At 49.1% G+C, this 15,593-nt stretch overlaps 2 protein-coding genes and 1 long non-coding RNA gene across 3 annotated transcripts; 1 reads left to right on the forward strand and 2 right to left on the reverse strand.

Annotated features, from left to right (window-relative positions):
- The first annotated feature begins 29 nt into the window (after positions 1–29).
- On the forward strand, positions 30–9,577 carry LOC131130134 (uncharacterized). The gene is made up of 3 exons (XR_009129960.1): positions 30–89; positions 3,642–3,775; positions 9,283–9,577. It is a non-coding gene; the product is annotated as an uncharacterized LOC131130134 (long non-coding RNA).
- Positions 79–1,600, reverse strand: LOC131130126 (insulinoma-associated protein 1a-like). The gene has a single exon (XM_058074321.1). The coding sequence runs from the start codon at positions 1,598–1,600 to the stop codon at positions 644–646; it is 957 nt and encodes a 318-aa protein (XP_057930304.1). The 3' UTR covers positions 79–643.
- cfap61 (cilia and flagella associated protein 61) lies at positions 2,265–15,438 on the reverse strand. The gene is made up of 26 exons (XM_058074309.1): positions 15,177–15,438; positions 14,854–15,004; positions 14,709–14,785; positions 14,568–14,635; positions 14,334–14,478; positions 13,090–13,222; positions 11,816–12,076; positions 11,446–11,531; positions 11,285–11,324; positions 11,063–11,199; positions 10,872–10,995; positions 10,508–10,585; positions 10,211–10,417; positions 9,964–10,092; positions 8,763–8,890; positions 7,303–7,395; positions 7,064–7,232; positions 6,771–6,948; positions 6,357–6,467; positions 5,857–5,879; positions 5,164–5,346; positions 4,775–5,102; positions 4,562–4,644; positions 4,279–4,484; positions 3,644–3,737; positions 2,265–2,721 (listed from the first exon to the last, which is right to left on the reverse strand). Exons 1-26 carry the CDS (start codon positions 15,317–15,319, stop codon positions 2,560–2,562), a joined length of 3,537 nt encoding a protein of 1,178 aa, XP_057930292.1. The 5' UTR covers positions 15,320–15,438; the 3' UTR covers positions 2,265–2,559.
- Between the last annotated feature and the right edge of the window lie 155 nt (positions 15,439–15,593).

The following is a 15,593-nucleotide window of genomic DNA, read 5'->3' on the forward strand; positions in this document are numbered from 1 at the left end:
AAACTCGATACCAGACAACCCCACGTGACGTTGCAGACACGTGAAATTTGCCGCCACGCACAGGATCGGAGCGTCCCTAAGAGTTACAGGTACATACGTATATCGTGTCTGTGTTTGAAAACGAGGTAAATCAAAGGTTTAGTTTTGGTCTTTATTATATTTGGACATTTAGCAAAGACTGTGCAGAAACATCCCAAAGCAGAGTAAGAGCAAAGAGTCACAATGTTATTTGACATGATTGCATTCAGCTATAAAAATGTGCTCATCAACAATGAAATCATTTGGCTACACAAACACACAGTAATAAGACAATAACTTAATAAATACATAAATAATAAATACAAACTAGATATAATGGTCATAGAGAAAGCTCTGTGTGAAACAATAAAGGTATGAAAGATGTGTAAGGCAGTTTTACAGCAGGATTTGTCATTAAAGGCATTAGTGGCTACACAAATCATCATGCTAACACTTGTGCTAACACGTGGTACAAATGATAAAATAAACAAGATGCTTCATCACCCAACTACTTTTCCTCTCATTCACTACACATTTGCGCCAAAACCAAACAAACTTTCCAGTGGCTTGCCTTCACAGAGATTTTTAGCATTTTAAAGGCCAACTCAGCACTTCCATAACACAATCACGTGATAGTGGCGTTTCGGGCGAGGGCGGGGCTGTGGGCGTGTTTTCGCGGGAAGACGTGCAGCAGCCGAAAGTGACACTCGCTGCTCGTCCCGTCGTTGCTCAAGTTGAGGGGCGCTTGGTGCGCGTGCGCGGCGGCCAGGTGTTTGCGCAGGTAGGCGTGACCTTTGAACTTTTTGGCGCACTTGCCGCACTCCACCTGTTCGTCCTCCGAACCGGACTCAGAGGGTTCCGGACTGGGCGTGTCCCGGTCACCGGAGATGACGTCGACGAGTTTGGGCTTGTGCCAGCGGCGGTGAGATGCCAGGTTGGCGGGGCAGCTAAACACCTTGGCACACTCGGGACACCGGTACTCCACCCGAACTATTCTGGAGCACTTGTGCTGGGCCAGTCCGAGTGGGTCCGGGTACGCCTCCCTGCACAGCTGACACACAAACTCACCGTCGCCTCCTGGAGTCTTCCGGTCGACCGGAACCTCCTTAATCCTTAGACCCAGGACCGGGGAGGTGGTGACGTCATCGTCAAAGTGCAGCTTCCGCATTGACTTGCTTCGCTTGGGGAGCGGGGGTTTACCTTTCGCCCGCTTGGTCGCGATCGCGGTGCTGGATTCGGTTCGGTTGCCCATCTTGAGGTCCGGGCCAAAGATGTGGTCCAGAGCCGCGAGCGCAGCCGCGGCGGGAAAGGACTCGGCAGAGACCGGCGAGCCCAAACTGAACCTTCTGTCCGGGTCCAGCGCTCTGCTAACGGGCCGGGTGGGGCTGTACAGACCCTGGTACATCACCTCCGGGTCGCCGAACTGGACTGCTTCGGTGGTCCTCTCCGGGGCAGCCGGCCAGCAGGGGGGCATCGGCGGTAAAAGTGAAGGCTGCGGCTCGTCTTCCTCATCCTCGCCTCGGAACCGGTACGAAACCGGATTGGACCTCTTGCTTCTCTTGACGAGGAAGCCTCGTGGCATGATGGCAAGGCACTGTGTGCGTGTGTGGAGGGGGGGTTTGGGGGGGTGGGGTCCACGTGCATGAGGTTCTGTTTAGGTTCTGATGGCTTGTCAACATTGCTGCACTCTTTTTAAGGACACTTTAACCCCCACCTCCCATGCCTCATCCTCGACCAATCACAGGGAGGCGCCCCCCGCCCCACCCACCACCACCAACCGCCCCAACCTCCCTTGCATTTGTGTTATGAGGATGAGGAGGGGGTAGATGATGATGATGATGGGGTGGCCGGGGCGACGCAGATTGCAAAGCAGATGTTCCTGAGCGGCTTCTATTGCCCCCCCCCACACACACACACACTTGATCACTTTCTGCGCGTGCACACAGACACGTGCATGGCGGTAAGTGCGTGCACACACACAATCAATAATTGCTTTGCATCACAAGGACGACTTTATTGGAAAGCAAATGCACAATGGAACAGGGGGGCGTATTGGGGGTAAGGGGGTCACATTAGAAGGGTCACACTGAGAGGGGGTTCCAGGCGCGTGCTGAGTGTAATTATGTGTGTTTTTTGGCGGTGGGGGGGGGGGTGTCCAAATGGGCTTAAGTGTGATTATGAAAAATTATGGTGGAATAACGTGGTCATGTGACCTGAGCAGCCAATTGTAACAAAGTTGTCATCATCTTATTGTCCATGCTGACATTTTAGAAAAGAATCAAGTTTGTTCATTGCAATGCTAACTTGTGCTATTTGACAGCTGTTGGCTGACTGTGTATGTGTGTGTGTGTGTGTGGCTCATTAGCATACAGCTGGAAGAGCATATGATTCTTATTTCCTACATTTCATTTACAATTTTTTATTTTACACTTAAACCATTCAAGTGACCTCAATAAGGCGCTCAGTATATTAGGGACACCTCTTGGTGTCACGACATGCCTGTCAATCAAAAGTCACCATTATACAGAATTGGATGTTGTGTTACTTGTCCAGGGGGCAGTAGAACATGGGCAGCAGGTTGCTGTTGAAAGACAAATACTTGGCAGCGCTCCTCCTCAGTGCCGCTTTGGTGGCGACGTCCTTCAGCACGTGCTGAGCGGGGACGCCCTCGTCTAATGTCACCCTGTGTGTCAATTCGCCATCCTGCAGGGGTGGGGGGACAAAATGTCACTCAGCCAGGGGGTCGTGTGATCGTAGGATGTCATCACAATTCAGATTTTCCGGTGACAGATTTCTTTTGAGTACGGTAAGGGAATGCAAAACATCTTATTACAGCTCTCGTGTAAATAAGTCAAATAATATATTGTGTAAATAACTAAAAAGTGCTAAATGCTAGAAGGTAGAATATTACTATTTTCAACTTGTACAATCCCCACTTAAAAAAAATAAATGACCACATGTTGACAATGTTTCCTAGGACAATAGACATTTTTTTCCAAATACTCTGACTTTAGACTTGTATTTATATTAAAATATTCTAATATATTTTCCTGGCTGTGTTCCAGTAACAATGCAATATTTTCTCATGAAATGATTACTTTGTAATGTAAAATTACATCTTTTGTCTTACATACAATAAGCATTGATATAATGTACAGAAGTGTTCATTCATTTTCTACCGCTTATCCTGACAGAGGGTTGCGGGGGGTGTTGGAGCCTATCCCAGCTGTCTTCGGCCGAATATAGAAGTATCATTATTATTATTATTTAAATAATAGTTGTGGTTTGCTTGTAGTAAAGTGCAAGGATGCAGACAAGTGTGTTGAAGCGTAGTATTGATGTAGGCCCGCCCCCCATCTTTACTGAGCACTGCTTTCATTTTATCCACTTGTCCGTTTCCGTGTCGCAGTGGGAAGGCCGAGTGCTCCCAAACAGACTTTTTCGAGCTCTGGCTTCTCCTTGGCACTACGACTAGGCAATAGACAGGACTGCACTGTAGCAGACGCCATAAACACTTCCTGTCGCTCACTTATACCGTGTAGGGAATCGTACGTCTCTATACCGTCCAGTAAAATACGGTTCAAAATACGTGTACTAATACAGATTATCATGTTGGACAGCAGACCTTCACGTTGGCTGAGGTGAAATGAAAAAGCTCCTCCTCAAAGTCACAGAAGCGGTCGTGAAAGATGGCCAGACACCAACTCTGCTTGAAGAAGCTGCAGCACGGGGAGGCACAAGGTCAAAGGTCAGGCTGGTGGGTTCACTCTAAATATAACCTTCATCATGTAAACACAACCAAACATCATTGACCCAAAGGCTTCCTCTCACTTTCATCATCTTCTTTTCATCACAAGACCTAAGTCATCTAACTTTAAAACACACACACACACTTGTCTGTGTGCAATCAATGATTACAACAGCCGCTGATGACCCGTCAGCTCCTATAATGACTTTACGAGTCAGCTGACCTGCCGGCTTTTCAGCACGTTGGGTGGTGGGGGAGTTTGGGCTGTTGTTACGCGGTTGGGGGAGCGACGCGGGGGAGCGTCTTTGTCTTGTTCCGCACTGTCCGCAAAGACAGATTGGCAAGCTGCATAAACAGATTAGGAGGCGGAGGACAATAGGCGGCCATGTCTGGGGAGGGGTCAGGGGCGGGAGGGGGGGGTCATTTGTGTGGAAACCTCAGAAGCAGGTCACCTGCTGTCTAACGCATGCACACACATGGCAGGCAAGAAGAGATTGGTGATTGGTGGGCACCTGTACAAGTCGTGGATCTGACCCAGATGTAGGCGGATCAGGAGCTGACCCAGGAGCTGCTGGTGCTTGCCGTACAGACACAGGAGGTTGGGGATGGGGAGGGGCTTCAGGGACAAGCAGGTGAGTGTCTCCACCACCTCGTTGTGGTCCAGATGGAGACAGAAGTAGTCGCTGCTCTTCGCCTGGCCCGTTGCCACATGTCGGCCCTGTAGGGGATGCGTGGGGGGAGGGGCTTCATTTAGATTTATGTGGGTGTGGTTAGAAAGCAAGCGTGTAAACGTACACGTCCAACAGGACGTCCTGGCAGGCGGTTGGCAGCTGGTTTGGTGACGTGAAGATAGTTGAATCTTCCTGGTAACGTCCCACCTGCACACACATACACACACACACACATGTATATGATAAAGCATTGTGTCATATCTCATGAGATTGTGTACTTGCATGTACTGCACAGATGTACTCATTCAGAACGTAGAACACAGTGTGGGAATTGGACCTTGGATCTTGGGTCGCGTGTAAATGGGAACCAGTCGGGTCAAGGCGTCTGGGGACTTGTCAGCAGGCTCAAGCGTGGGGTCAAAGTGAGTCAGCAACATGGCCGCCAGCTCCTGGCCCACCTCCTTGGAGTTGAAGCTTGCGTGGGACCACTCGTCGCTGTAGTACGAGCGAGAGAATTTGGTAAGTGGGCCCGCGCCCCAGATGGCGGCGTCATTTGTGTGAAACATGGCGTCGATGACCAGTCGGCCGTCGAAGACCAGGAAGGAGCTGCTGATGCTCCTGAAGGCGTCATAGTCCACTCCTTTGTTGGACAGGTTGATGAACACCTGGCGGGAGGACACGCGTGTACAGGTGATGTCATACATGTCCACATGACACTGGACTTACTTTGCATTGCAGGTGGAGAGGTTCTGAAGGGGTGCTGAAAGAGACCAACGTGAGAGGATCAGGATGGCCTCCATTGTTCATGTGGGTCAGCACGCAGTCCCGGTGGATCCGGACCCGGGCTTTTTTCAGGGCTGACATCACAGAACTCTCCACAGCCGGGTCAGTAAAGTAGGAAACACCGGGCTCATGGGGTGGTTCACTGGAGACGCTACTGTCGGATGGATCCGTGGGTGAGTCGCAGCCAAGCGACTCATTGGACACATCACTCTCAGGTGGCGACTCATTGTCAACACTGGCCTCAGGAGTTGTTTCATTGGATAGACTGGGATCAGGAGCCAGGTCATTGGATGTATCAGGCTTGGGAGACTGGTCATTGGATACATCGGGTACGGAAGGTGGATCATTGGATATATCAGGGTTGGGAGACTGGTCATTGGATACATCGGGCTTGGGAGGCTGGTCATTGGATACATCAGGGTCAGGAGGCTGGTCATTGGATACATCAGGGTCAGGAGGCTGGTCATTGGATACATCAGGGTCGGGAGGCTGGTCATTGGATACATCAGGGTTTGGAGGCTGGTCATTGGATACATCGGGTACGAAAGCCGGGTCATTGGATACACCGGGCTCAGGAGACTGGTCATCAGAGACACCAGGATCAGAAGGCGGGTCGTCGCATACACTATCGGATGCACTGGGTTCAGGAGGGGGTTCATCTGAGACACTGGGCTCAAGAGGTGGGTCATCAGATAATCTCGGTTCAAGAGGCGAGTCAATGGGCTCAAGAGGTGGGTCATCAGATACCCTGGGTTCTAGAGGCGAGTCAATGGGCTCAGGAGGTGGGTCATCAGATACCCTGGGTTCTAGAGGTGAGTCAATGGGCTCAGGAGGTGGGTCATCAGATAATCTGGGTTCTAGAGGCGAGTCAATGGGCTCAGGATGTGGTTCATTGGAGACAATGGGCTCTGAAGGCGGGTCTCTGGGGTTACTGGGCTCAGGAGGTGAGGTACTGGGGACATCACTCTGAGGTAGAGAGTCATTGGGTGCACTGGACTCTGGGACTGGGTCACAGTCAGGAAGTGACGTCTCCATCGGTCCGTCCCTCTCAGGTGATGGATGTGTGGATGCGGCACAGCCAGGAGGTGGGTCATGGGACAGGTCAGCATCAGGAGGCGAGTTTCTACAGGCAACACGTTCCAGAGGAGGTAGGACCAGGTGAATACGGGCCCCTCGAACTCCAATATGAAGCAACATCTCCACGGTGGTGAAGACGTCAACGCCGTTTCCATAGACTATGGCGTTACCTGGAGAGAACGGCAGCGTTAGCGTGATGCTCCCAAGAGGTTCATGAAGAAACATGACTGGTACATCAACGTCATCATCATGACTGTAGGAAGGAAGGAATATTGCCAGGATAGAATAAGGAATGCTGTATTAAATGAGAAGAAGATGATGAGGATGTTTCATGAAGCCTGAGGAGCAGAGATTGCTGCTGTCCATGGTGCTGAACCATCAACTCCCTATTGCTCTTTTTATCTTAGTGTGGTCATGTAAGAAAAAAGGTTTGTATTAGCTGTTAGTGTGTGTGTGTGTATGTGTGTGTATACCCTTCTTCTTCACAAAGTTGTCAAGCAGCCACTGGCGGGCGGTCTCACAGTCGTGGGGGTCGTTGAAAGTGAACAAATTGGACGGTACCAGGCCAGTGTACCTGGGTGGGCAGGACAGCGCCGGCTGCTGGTTGTCTGTGTCCTCCTGGTTCTGACCTGCTCCTGTCGGGCACGGAACCTACAAGATGAAGAAGAAGAAGAAGCACAAATACAAACAGTGAAGATGTGAACGTTTGGATTGTGTGTTATTTATTGATAGGAAATGTTAAACAGGAGCATGGAGCAGAACTCGCCTGGTACTGAAGGCCCGTGCAGAGGACCAGGTAGTCGTAAGGAACTTTAGCACCACTAGACACCAGCACGTGTTTGGACTTCCTGTCGATGGCGACCATCTTGGCGGCGACCTCGGTGACGCAGAAGCGCAGGGGCAGCTGGTCCAGGTCTCTGCGGCTGTAAGCGTGGCTGCAGGAGGCGGGAAACCATGATCACAACCCACACGCTCAACACAGGGCAGGGTATCGCGTGCACTCGCCTCGTGGACAGGAACTTGGCGCCACGGACGCTGCGGTCGTTGGGGAAACCGTGCGTTGAGATGAGAGTGAGGTTGTTGAACCTCAGGTGAGGGCTGCGGAGACATCAACACTTAGCATGAGTCAGGACTTTTGACTTCCTGGACGTGTGTCCCAATACTTGCATTGCAAAATGCACATTTTGGAATGGCCTTTTATTGTGGCCACCCCAAATCATGAATACATCTTGGAGGTGGGCTCAAAAGGAACCGTGTTGTGTTGATATTTTTGTTGCCTGCAGACGGAATGGAAGGTAGCAGAACAATAAGCTTGTTGTGTTGATGTCCAAAGAGAAGAAATAATATCTGTTAGTAGAATAATAATCCCGGCAGCATGAGACAATGTTTACATGCTAATCTGCAGCAGAAGGTGGATTGAGGCACATTATTGCTGTCTGCATGTAAATGAGGCGCCGCTATCAAGCGCTGACAGACGGCCATCGTCACCCCGAACCGCAGCCGGACCACAGCCGAGCTCTTTATCCGTCTGACCCCGTCCTGGCTGCTAATGGGGGGGGGGGGATTTACTGCTTCTGGAATCAATGAGCACACAAGGAAAGCGTGCGGGGGCAGGGCTGGGTTTGGGCAGGGCTGATAAGGGGGCCCCAGCGGGCTGACCCATCTTTCACCCTAGCCATCATTTGGGCGTTCACTAACGGGCTCGTTAGTCAACTCGTTAGCGGCATCTAACATGGACGCTGACAGGGACACAGTGGAGGCTAATTAAAGGCAAGCAGCGCCACGCACGCTCATCACCAAACAGCTGCGCTCTCCAACGCTGCCTTCACCGTCTTGCCAGCCGCCACTCAACACAAGCACCCTGGTTGCCTGGCAGCTATCAGCTGGTCCAGGATCAGCAGCATTTCTACGTCACTGACCTTTGCTGAGGAAATGTCACAAATGACACCTCCAGTCCTATTTACTGTACTACGTGTGTGTACTGTGCAGGCCGCTTACCATTATGGCCACTTACCAGCATGGTGGTTGCATTCACATGTTCTGAGTGTGGATGTATTTTCTGGGATTTCCGAGCATACTTAAAAGCAGCAAATTGGACCTCCATAGTAAGACTTCTGTTAGTGAGTGATAAGAATATTGGTGGGGGCTGTTTTCTTTAAATGTAAAAAATATGAACGTGTTACCCTTCATCTTTTGATTAAGGTGGAAAGAGTTTGGACATTCCTGATGTTCTGAACACATCATGTTAATTACAATGTAATGCCACACGCTGGTGAAATGTGGCTTGATCACGACTGTCATTCTCGCAAAGCAGCACAGATTAGTTTCCAGTCTTCTCTGTGGGAAGATGACAAGCAGATGGTGTTTTTGGGGTGGGGGCTAATGGGGTTCATGGCCACCCACAACAAATCTGTGCCTCAGGCTTCCAGTGCAATGTGTCATGTGTGTCTTTGACGTCCACTCACCAGAAACAAAGCACCTCAAGGAAGGACAGGCCCGTGTTGGACGCCCCCACCAGGACAATCCTGGAGTTGACCGTGACCTTTGGCTCCATGGTCAGCTTGCGGCTGATGAGGCTCAGAGCAAAGGGGGCCTGAGAGAGAAAAACAACGACAATGTGTCACATTTGCTGCTTTTAGCCGGGTGACTGCAGGGCATGTTGCAGCCTAAAATAATTGGTGTCGTGGTGAGAATGATGAATAATCATGAATAATCATGAACGTCATTATCACCCATGGGCTGTGTGATGTCAAGTGTTAAACACAGATGAGGTTAGCTTTCACTCAACCTCTTAAACTCTGCCTTGGGATTCTTGCGAGAAAAAGGGAAATGATATTTGATTGGATGGTGTTGGTATGAAAGTACCACGTTGTCCACGTTTAAACGTTCATGCGTGATATGCCTTTTTTATAAAATTGCTTTTCTTGCGCTTTCAATCACAGTCACTGATGTTGGACCTCTCTTGTCTGGCGACTTCTTCCACAGCAAACTCATCCGAGCATGGTTGGCTGGACCCAGCAAGAGGGCGGCGTCTTATACTTTCCACAGGATATAGACAGCAATCAGCGATCAGCTGCAGCACGTCCATCAAGATCGGAGGTGCCGAAGGGGGCCATTTGCGGGCTGGGGCACATTCTAAAAATCAGCGGTAATTTTACAAGCGAAATGTCAAAATATTAAAAGAAAAAAGTTGTAATCTAAGGGGAAAGGTCATCACTTGAGGAGAACAACCTAGGAGGAATATTAGGAGGAAAATAATGTCATTTTAGTAGCATAAAGTAAAAATATTAAAGAAAAAAGTCCTAATCTTCAGAGAAACAAACAAAACAAAATAAAGTTGTTGTTTTTGGAAAATTAGTTTGTGGAAAAACTTGTAACAAAATAAAGAAAACAAAAAAAAATGTAATATTAAAGTCATACCGTTGCAGCAAGAAAACGTGTGCAGATTAGAAAGTTGAAATATTTGGAACATACACAACAGCCAATATGGGGACAAAAGACTGAAGTTGATACTAATAATACGTTTTTCTATCTACGTGACAATGCTTTTTTTACTTAAAATATATGTAACCTTTGAGCATATTTGACTAAGTGGCCATTTTTCACAATGTGGCCCCCTAGAAAAAGAGGATGCGGGAGGAAACAGCACCATCTAGTGGAGCCCACCTGCAACTCCGTGATGCTGCTGGCAGGAGCGTTGATGCCCAGCTCCTTCAGAGGGTAGATGATCTGACGCCTCGGACGCACGGGGACGGCACAGTTGAAGACAAAGTCCAGCTGGTGGACACAGCAGTCCTGAGAGCAGAGCAGGTTCAGAAAGTTCAGTCCAGTATTTGCTCGTTGGCAGCGACATCGACACCTGCTGCCCCCCCCACCGCAGTGAAACAAAACCATGAGACGGCGTGAGCGTCACCTCCTGGCTGGAGCCGAGCGGGTGCACCCGGTGGTACAAGCAGGACTTGTTGGCCAGCCGCAGAGTCTCCTTGAACACGTGCTTGCTGAAGTGCTGGAAGCAACGCTTGAGCACAAAGTGACGGACCCGAGCGTGCTCCTGGTCACCGTGATGGCTGAAGTAGATGAAGTTCTCAATGTTGTAGTGGGCCCGAATGTACTCCATGTCCTGAGGAGGCAGAGAGGACACTTCATTAGGTACGCACCCTAACGACACGCAGCACAAACACCTCTCATCTTCGCAACCTTCTATCCTCACCGTCTCGTCTCCGATGATCAACGTGCCAACGATCTTGTCGTCTACCTCGGCCACGAAGGCCTGCAGAGGACACCCGGCCTGCCCAGCAGAGACATTGGCATGAGTGTGTGTGTGTGTGTGTGAGGTAATTATCAGAGTTGGACAGGCAGCAGTGACAGCTGGGGCGTCAGTTGGAGAAGAAACTCAACGGAATTGTCACCAATCTGTTCCTTGGCGCGTGCACGTGCTCGTGCACCGGCCTTGTTTCTTTGAACCATTCAAGTGGTCTACATCACCTTCTTAAATGGCAACATCATGAGGTTCTGGTCACAGGAATTGCTAATTAAAATAGGGACGGTGTGTGTGTGTGTGTTTGGGGACTGACTGTGTCAGTGTGAGTCAAGACAAGGTCCAAGTCCTTCAGTAGGGCGCGGCCCAGCCTATAGTGCAGCACCAGGTTGGACACAGCGGGCTGGTCAGAAGCGGTCGCCGCTCGCACTGTGATGTTCCTGCAGGGACATCCCATAATTTTTAACAGGAACTTTAGCAGCGAGCCCCGCCCACAGGTCAGCCCACCTGAGCCCGTCACGGTGCAGTATGTAGAGGTCAGAGGGCAACAAGCTGCTGGCTCGTGGGGGAACTCTTAGGAAGTTCTGCAAGAGCGGGAAGTCTGGAGAGAAGGTTGGCACCGTGATGATGCAGAAGTCCAGGTCCTGGCAGAAGACACGTGTGACGCCTCCAAGTATTACAATAATAAAACAATAATAGAACAGCATGACGGTGGGAGTGGTTACTCACAGGGAAGAGCTGGAAAATGTATGGAATAAAGTCCAGTGATCTGGAAGAGAAGAGGAGGAAGCTGCAGGTTTCCATGGTAACAACACATTGCCACACAGCAGCAGCTGCTAGGTGGGGCGTCCAAGTGAGGTAGGTCTCACCCACTGAAAGTCTGTCCTCACCTGATCTCGTAGTTCTTCTCCGAGAAGAAGAACTGAATACAGAAGGCGTTGGGTTCCTTTGAGGTCCATTCAGACGAAGCCTCCTGCTGAGGAAACCACAGCAAGTCGTCACACTTTGACCTAGAACCTTCAACCCTGGCCACATATGGGATCCGATTAATTAATTGTCTTACGTAATCATACAACTCATTAGTAATATGCCAAGAGACAATACAAAAAAACAAACTATGTCCAAAAAAAGGCCCCCAAGCCACATTTTGGACACCCCTGTATTACTGACTTCATCCTGAGTGTTCCGTTCACAGGGGGGGCGCCTCCTTCTGGGGACGTTAGGTGTTGCAAGACTGAAATAAAGCAACATGTCGCTCACCAAGGGTGAAGCCGGCTGTTCTGGTTCTGCTTCTGCTTCTGGTTCTTGATCTGGGTCATCTTCTGGCTCTTCTTCTGGTTCTTCTTCTGGTTCTTCTTCTGGTTCTAGTTCTTGTTCTGGTTCTTCCTCCTCATCGGAAAGATCGTCGCCTGGTTGTCGTTTGCACAAACCATGAAAGTGTCTCAAGTCAAAATGTTCCTGCAGTTTCCTCACGTCCACCTCAGCTGTGACGCTGATGAAACCCGTGATGGCGCCGTCGCTCTGTCACGACACACCGCATCCGCATTCACTTTTACATCATCACTAGTAACTTCAAATCAGCTTTCATACATTGTAACAATGTTTCATTGTTTTAAATCATCTTTAGTCAATGTATTTTATTCATTTTGGAATATGTTTTTTTTAATAATATTTAATGATATTAAATAGTAGGGGTGCTCTGATCGATCGGTCAAAAAAATCCAAAAATACTTGCTTTAAAACGACGATCCCCTCCCCTATCAGCCCCCACTGCAGCATTCAGAACAAACATGTCAGGACTTCCTGTCTCACCAGGGTTTTGTAAAGCTTCACATTAGTGCGGCATTTGGGGGCGAGCACTTAGCAGGGTGTGGTGCGTTTGAGACTAGCGATGTGATCGTCCGTCAGGTAGCAGCTAGAAAACAAAACCCGGTCCCAACCCACTGTACTTGCAAGTGTGGGCAAAATTTGGGGATGAGTACGGATTTGGGAGCATGCAGAACCTATGTAGAAGTTTGAGTGCAGGAGGGACTTTAGTTGTGTGCGGGTCTGCGTCAGGCTAGGTGCCCTCTGCAACCACTTCTGTGGGTGCAAGTCAGTCTCGGCACTTAACCAGTATGGCTGTCCAAGGAGCGCATACAGCCAGTCGTACATTTAAGCATTTCAACTGCATGTATATGATCGGTATCGGTATCGACCTATTTCAGTCCTGGATTATCAGGATCAATATCGGGAGCATACATCCCTGATCGGAACATCCCTACTTATTAGTCTTGAATATTGATCATCAGCACTGGGCTGCTTATGCTCGTTGTAGACAATATGTTTAGTAAGTTTAGTGAGAGCAGGTCTTGGCCACGTGTCAGCTACAATCTGACATATGTAAGCCCCGCCTCTTCCCCCCGGGAACCAATCCTGGCAGGATTCTGACAAGGCGTCAAAGCGCCAGCAGACGGCCAACATTCACTGTGGCGAGGAAGAGGACCGATGCGAGCGCAGATGTCAAGATCCATCCAGGATCCACTCCAACAGACCTCACACACGGCAGCGTGGTTGTGCTCGTCCTGGGCCTCGATGAGCTCCGACAGGAAGTAAGGCCGGTCCATGTAGGACAGCAGCCTGGTCTGCTCAGCCACAATGTGCATGACGTCATCATGGTCTTCAACCCTGACACACACACACACAGCTATTACTTTATTTACGTGTGCCACATTGTAAAAATGACATAGTTTTATTTTACTGTGAGGTAACTAGCTAACTAAGTCACAGACTCAACTTCAAACTAACTCACCTTTTTGCCTCCAGTGAGACTTAGGGCATACATTAGCCTACCTCCCCTTCCTTTGTTCATCCAATCACTAGTCACAATGCTCACTAAAGCTCTGTTGATGCTTAGTGGCCATCATTGAGGGGCTACTGTACAAATAGTTTACTTAGCAACATCACTGCATTCATTCATTTTCTACTGCTTATCCTCACGAGGGTCGTGGGGGTGCTGGAGCCTATCCCAGGTGTCTTCAGGCGAGAGGCGGGGTACACCCCGGACTGGTCGGCAGCCAATTAGAGGGCACATATAGACAAACAACCATTCACACTCACATTCATACCTATGGACAATTTGGAGTCGCCAATTAACCTAGCATGTTTTGGGAATGTGGGAGGAAACCGGAGTACCCGGAGAAAACCCACGCATGCACGGGGAGAACATGCAAACATGCCGAGGGTGGAATTGAACTTGGGTCTCCTAGCTGTGAGGCCTGTGTGCTAACCACTGGACCGCCGTGCAGCCCCTACACTACAACATCATCTGGAGGAGGTCACATGGAGATCCTAACTCTGATCCTAGTTGTTCTTTCATTGACTAATATTTAATTTTGTTTGATGATCTGAAACATTAATGTTTGACAAAATAAGAACTCAAGAAGGGCAAGTAGAAGACTGATGGACGCTGAGAAAAATGACGGACACAGAGAAAAGTAGAAGAATGATGGGCATATAGGACAAGGAGAAGAATGATGGGCATGTAAAAGAATGATGGACACGCAGGACAAGTAGAAGAATGATGGTGCTGCACACAGAGATGGCCGAGGGTGGAATTGAACCCTAGTCTCCTAGCTGTGAGGTCTGCGCGCTAACCACTTAACCGCACCTCACTGCATTCAAATATTACAAATAATGATGTGGACATTATGTGTGAGTGTGTGTGTGAGTGAGTGTGTGTGTGTGTGTGTGTGTGTGCGTGTGTGCGTGCGTGTGTGTGTGTGTGATGCAGAATCACCTGGCAGGACGGACAAGAAGTCTTGGACAAAGTCTTTGTCTCTGACACATCAATGCTGTCAGCTGAGACTCGTCTTCTTCTTCTTCTTCTTCTTCTTCTTCTGTCAGACGCTGCAGAGGCTCGAACAAGTCGGCCAGAGATGGTTCTATACACACAAACATATACAGTATGAATTCATAAGCATGTATAAAAATGAAAGTGTGGATGTTGTATTGCTGGAATGATGAAGCTGACCTAAGTAGACAGATTTCGGGCTCAGCAGGCACACGTATTCAAGCTCAGCTGTGGTATTGAACACCGCTCTGCATAGAAACAACTTGTCAGAATGCAATCTGGTATCTATACATCTATACATCCCTGTGATGTCTCAATGACCTGATGATGTGGCAAAAGCTTGCCGTGGCGAAGTCGTGCGCTGACACAAACAAGTGGATGAAGAGAGTGTTCCAAGGCTGCAGACACCAGGAGAAGATGAGGACGACGAGAAAGAAGATGAGAAACAAAGTTCACGTCTACTCACCGTAAAGGCCTCAGCTCTGAAGCGTTTCTGCAGGAACGTTTCCCACTCAGCAGCATCCACCAGGTCCCAAGCAGGATAGTCGAAGAACGAAGCGTGGGCCACCACCTCGTCCTTGTCATTGGCCAAGGTCACCGCCAGGTTGGCTTTTTCCCTCCACGAGACACAAGAGGAACAAGAACTCATCACAAGATGGCTAAGAGGAATGATACAATAATAAACATATTGCGCAATCGATGTATCTCTGACAGTGTCCAAGGTTGATGGATGTTTGGAAATGTATGAACAGTTACATATTTGTGTCACAGCTGCTCGTTTCCTCTTACAGGAGATGAAGGACATTGACTGGACCAAAAAGCTCCTCGGTCGCAGGGGTGATGAGCCGGGTGATGCCCTCGGCATCAGCTGATTCACTTCGCCTGGCGCTCACACTTTCCACTTGCCCACTGCTTGAAGTTATGTTCCTCATCCTGTTTTGAAGCTTCTACTGCGGCAGCAAATAAACATCTGTCACCTCCTTGCAAGCACCATACCTCTCTCCAAAATATTAACAAAAATATTGATCTTCCTAAAGATAGCACCAGTAGTTTGTTCTATTAATCGTGTGATGCTCAACAAAAAGGTCACAAAACAAGAACTATCTAGATGTAGTATAAATATAAATATATGTGTATAAAATGTACCACCTCCAGAAAAAAATAACCTAGCAAAAGTCTGTATGGTTGAATTCCCACTAACAAACA

This window comes from Doryrhamphus excisus, chromosome 1 (assembly GCF_030265055.1).
Source record: "Doryrhamphus excisus isolate RoL2022-K1 chromosome 1, RoL_Dexc_1.0, whole genome shotgun sequence".
NCBI lineage: Eukaryota > Metazoa > Chordata > Actinopteri > Syngnathiformes > Syngnathidae > Doryrhamphus > Doryrhamphus excisus.

Excerpts from the sequence above, each read along its gene's own strand:
- cfap61 (XM_058074309.1), bottom strand. The coding sequence starts at position 15,319 with ATGAGGAACATAACTTCAAGCAGTGGGCAAGTGGAAAGTGTGAGCGCC. Across the intron at positions 14,636-14,708 it reads AGCTTTTGCCACATCATCAG|AGCGGTGTTCAATACCACAG; the intron begins GTCATTGAGACA and ends GTTTCTATGCAG. Across the intron at positions 2,722-3,643 it reads TCACCTCAGCCAACGTGAAG|GATGGCGAATTGACACACAG; the intron begins GTCTGCTGTCCA and ends CCACCCCTGCAG.
- LOC131130126 (XM_058074321.1), bottom strand. The coding sequence starts at position 1,600 with ATGCCACGAGGCTTCCTCGTCAAGAGAAGCAAGAGGTCCAATCCGGTT.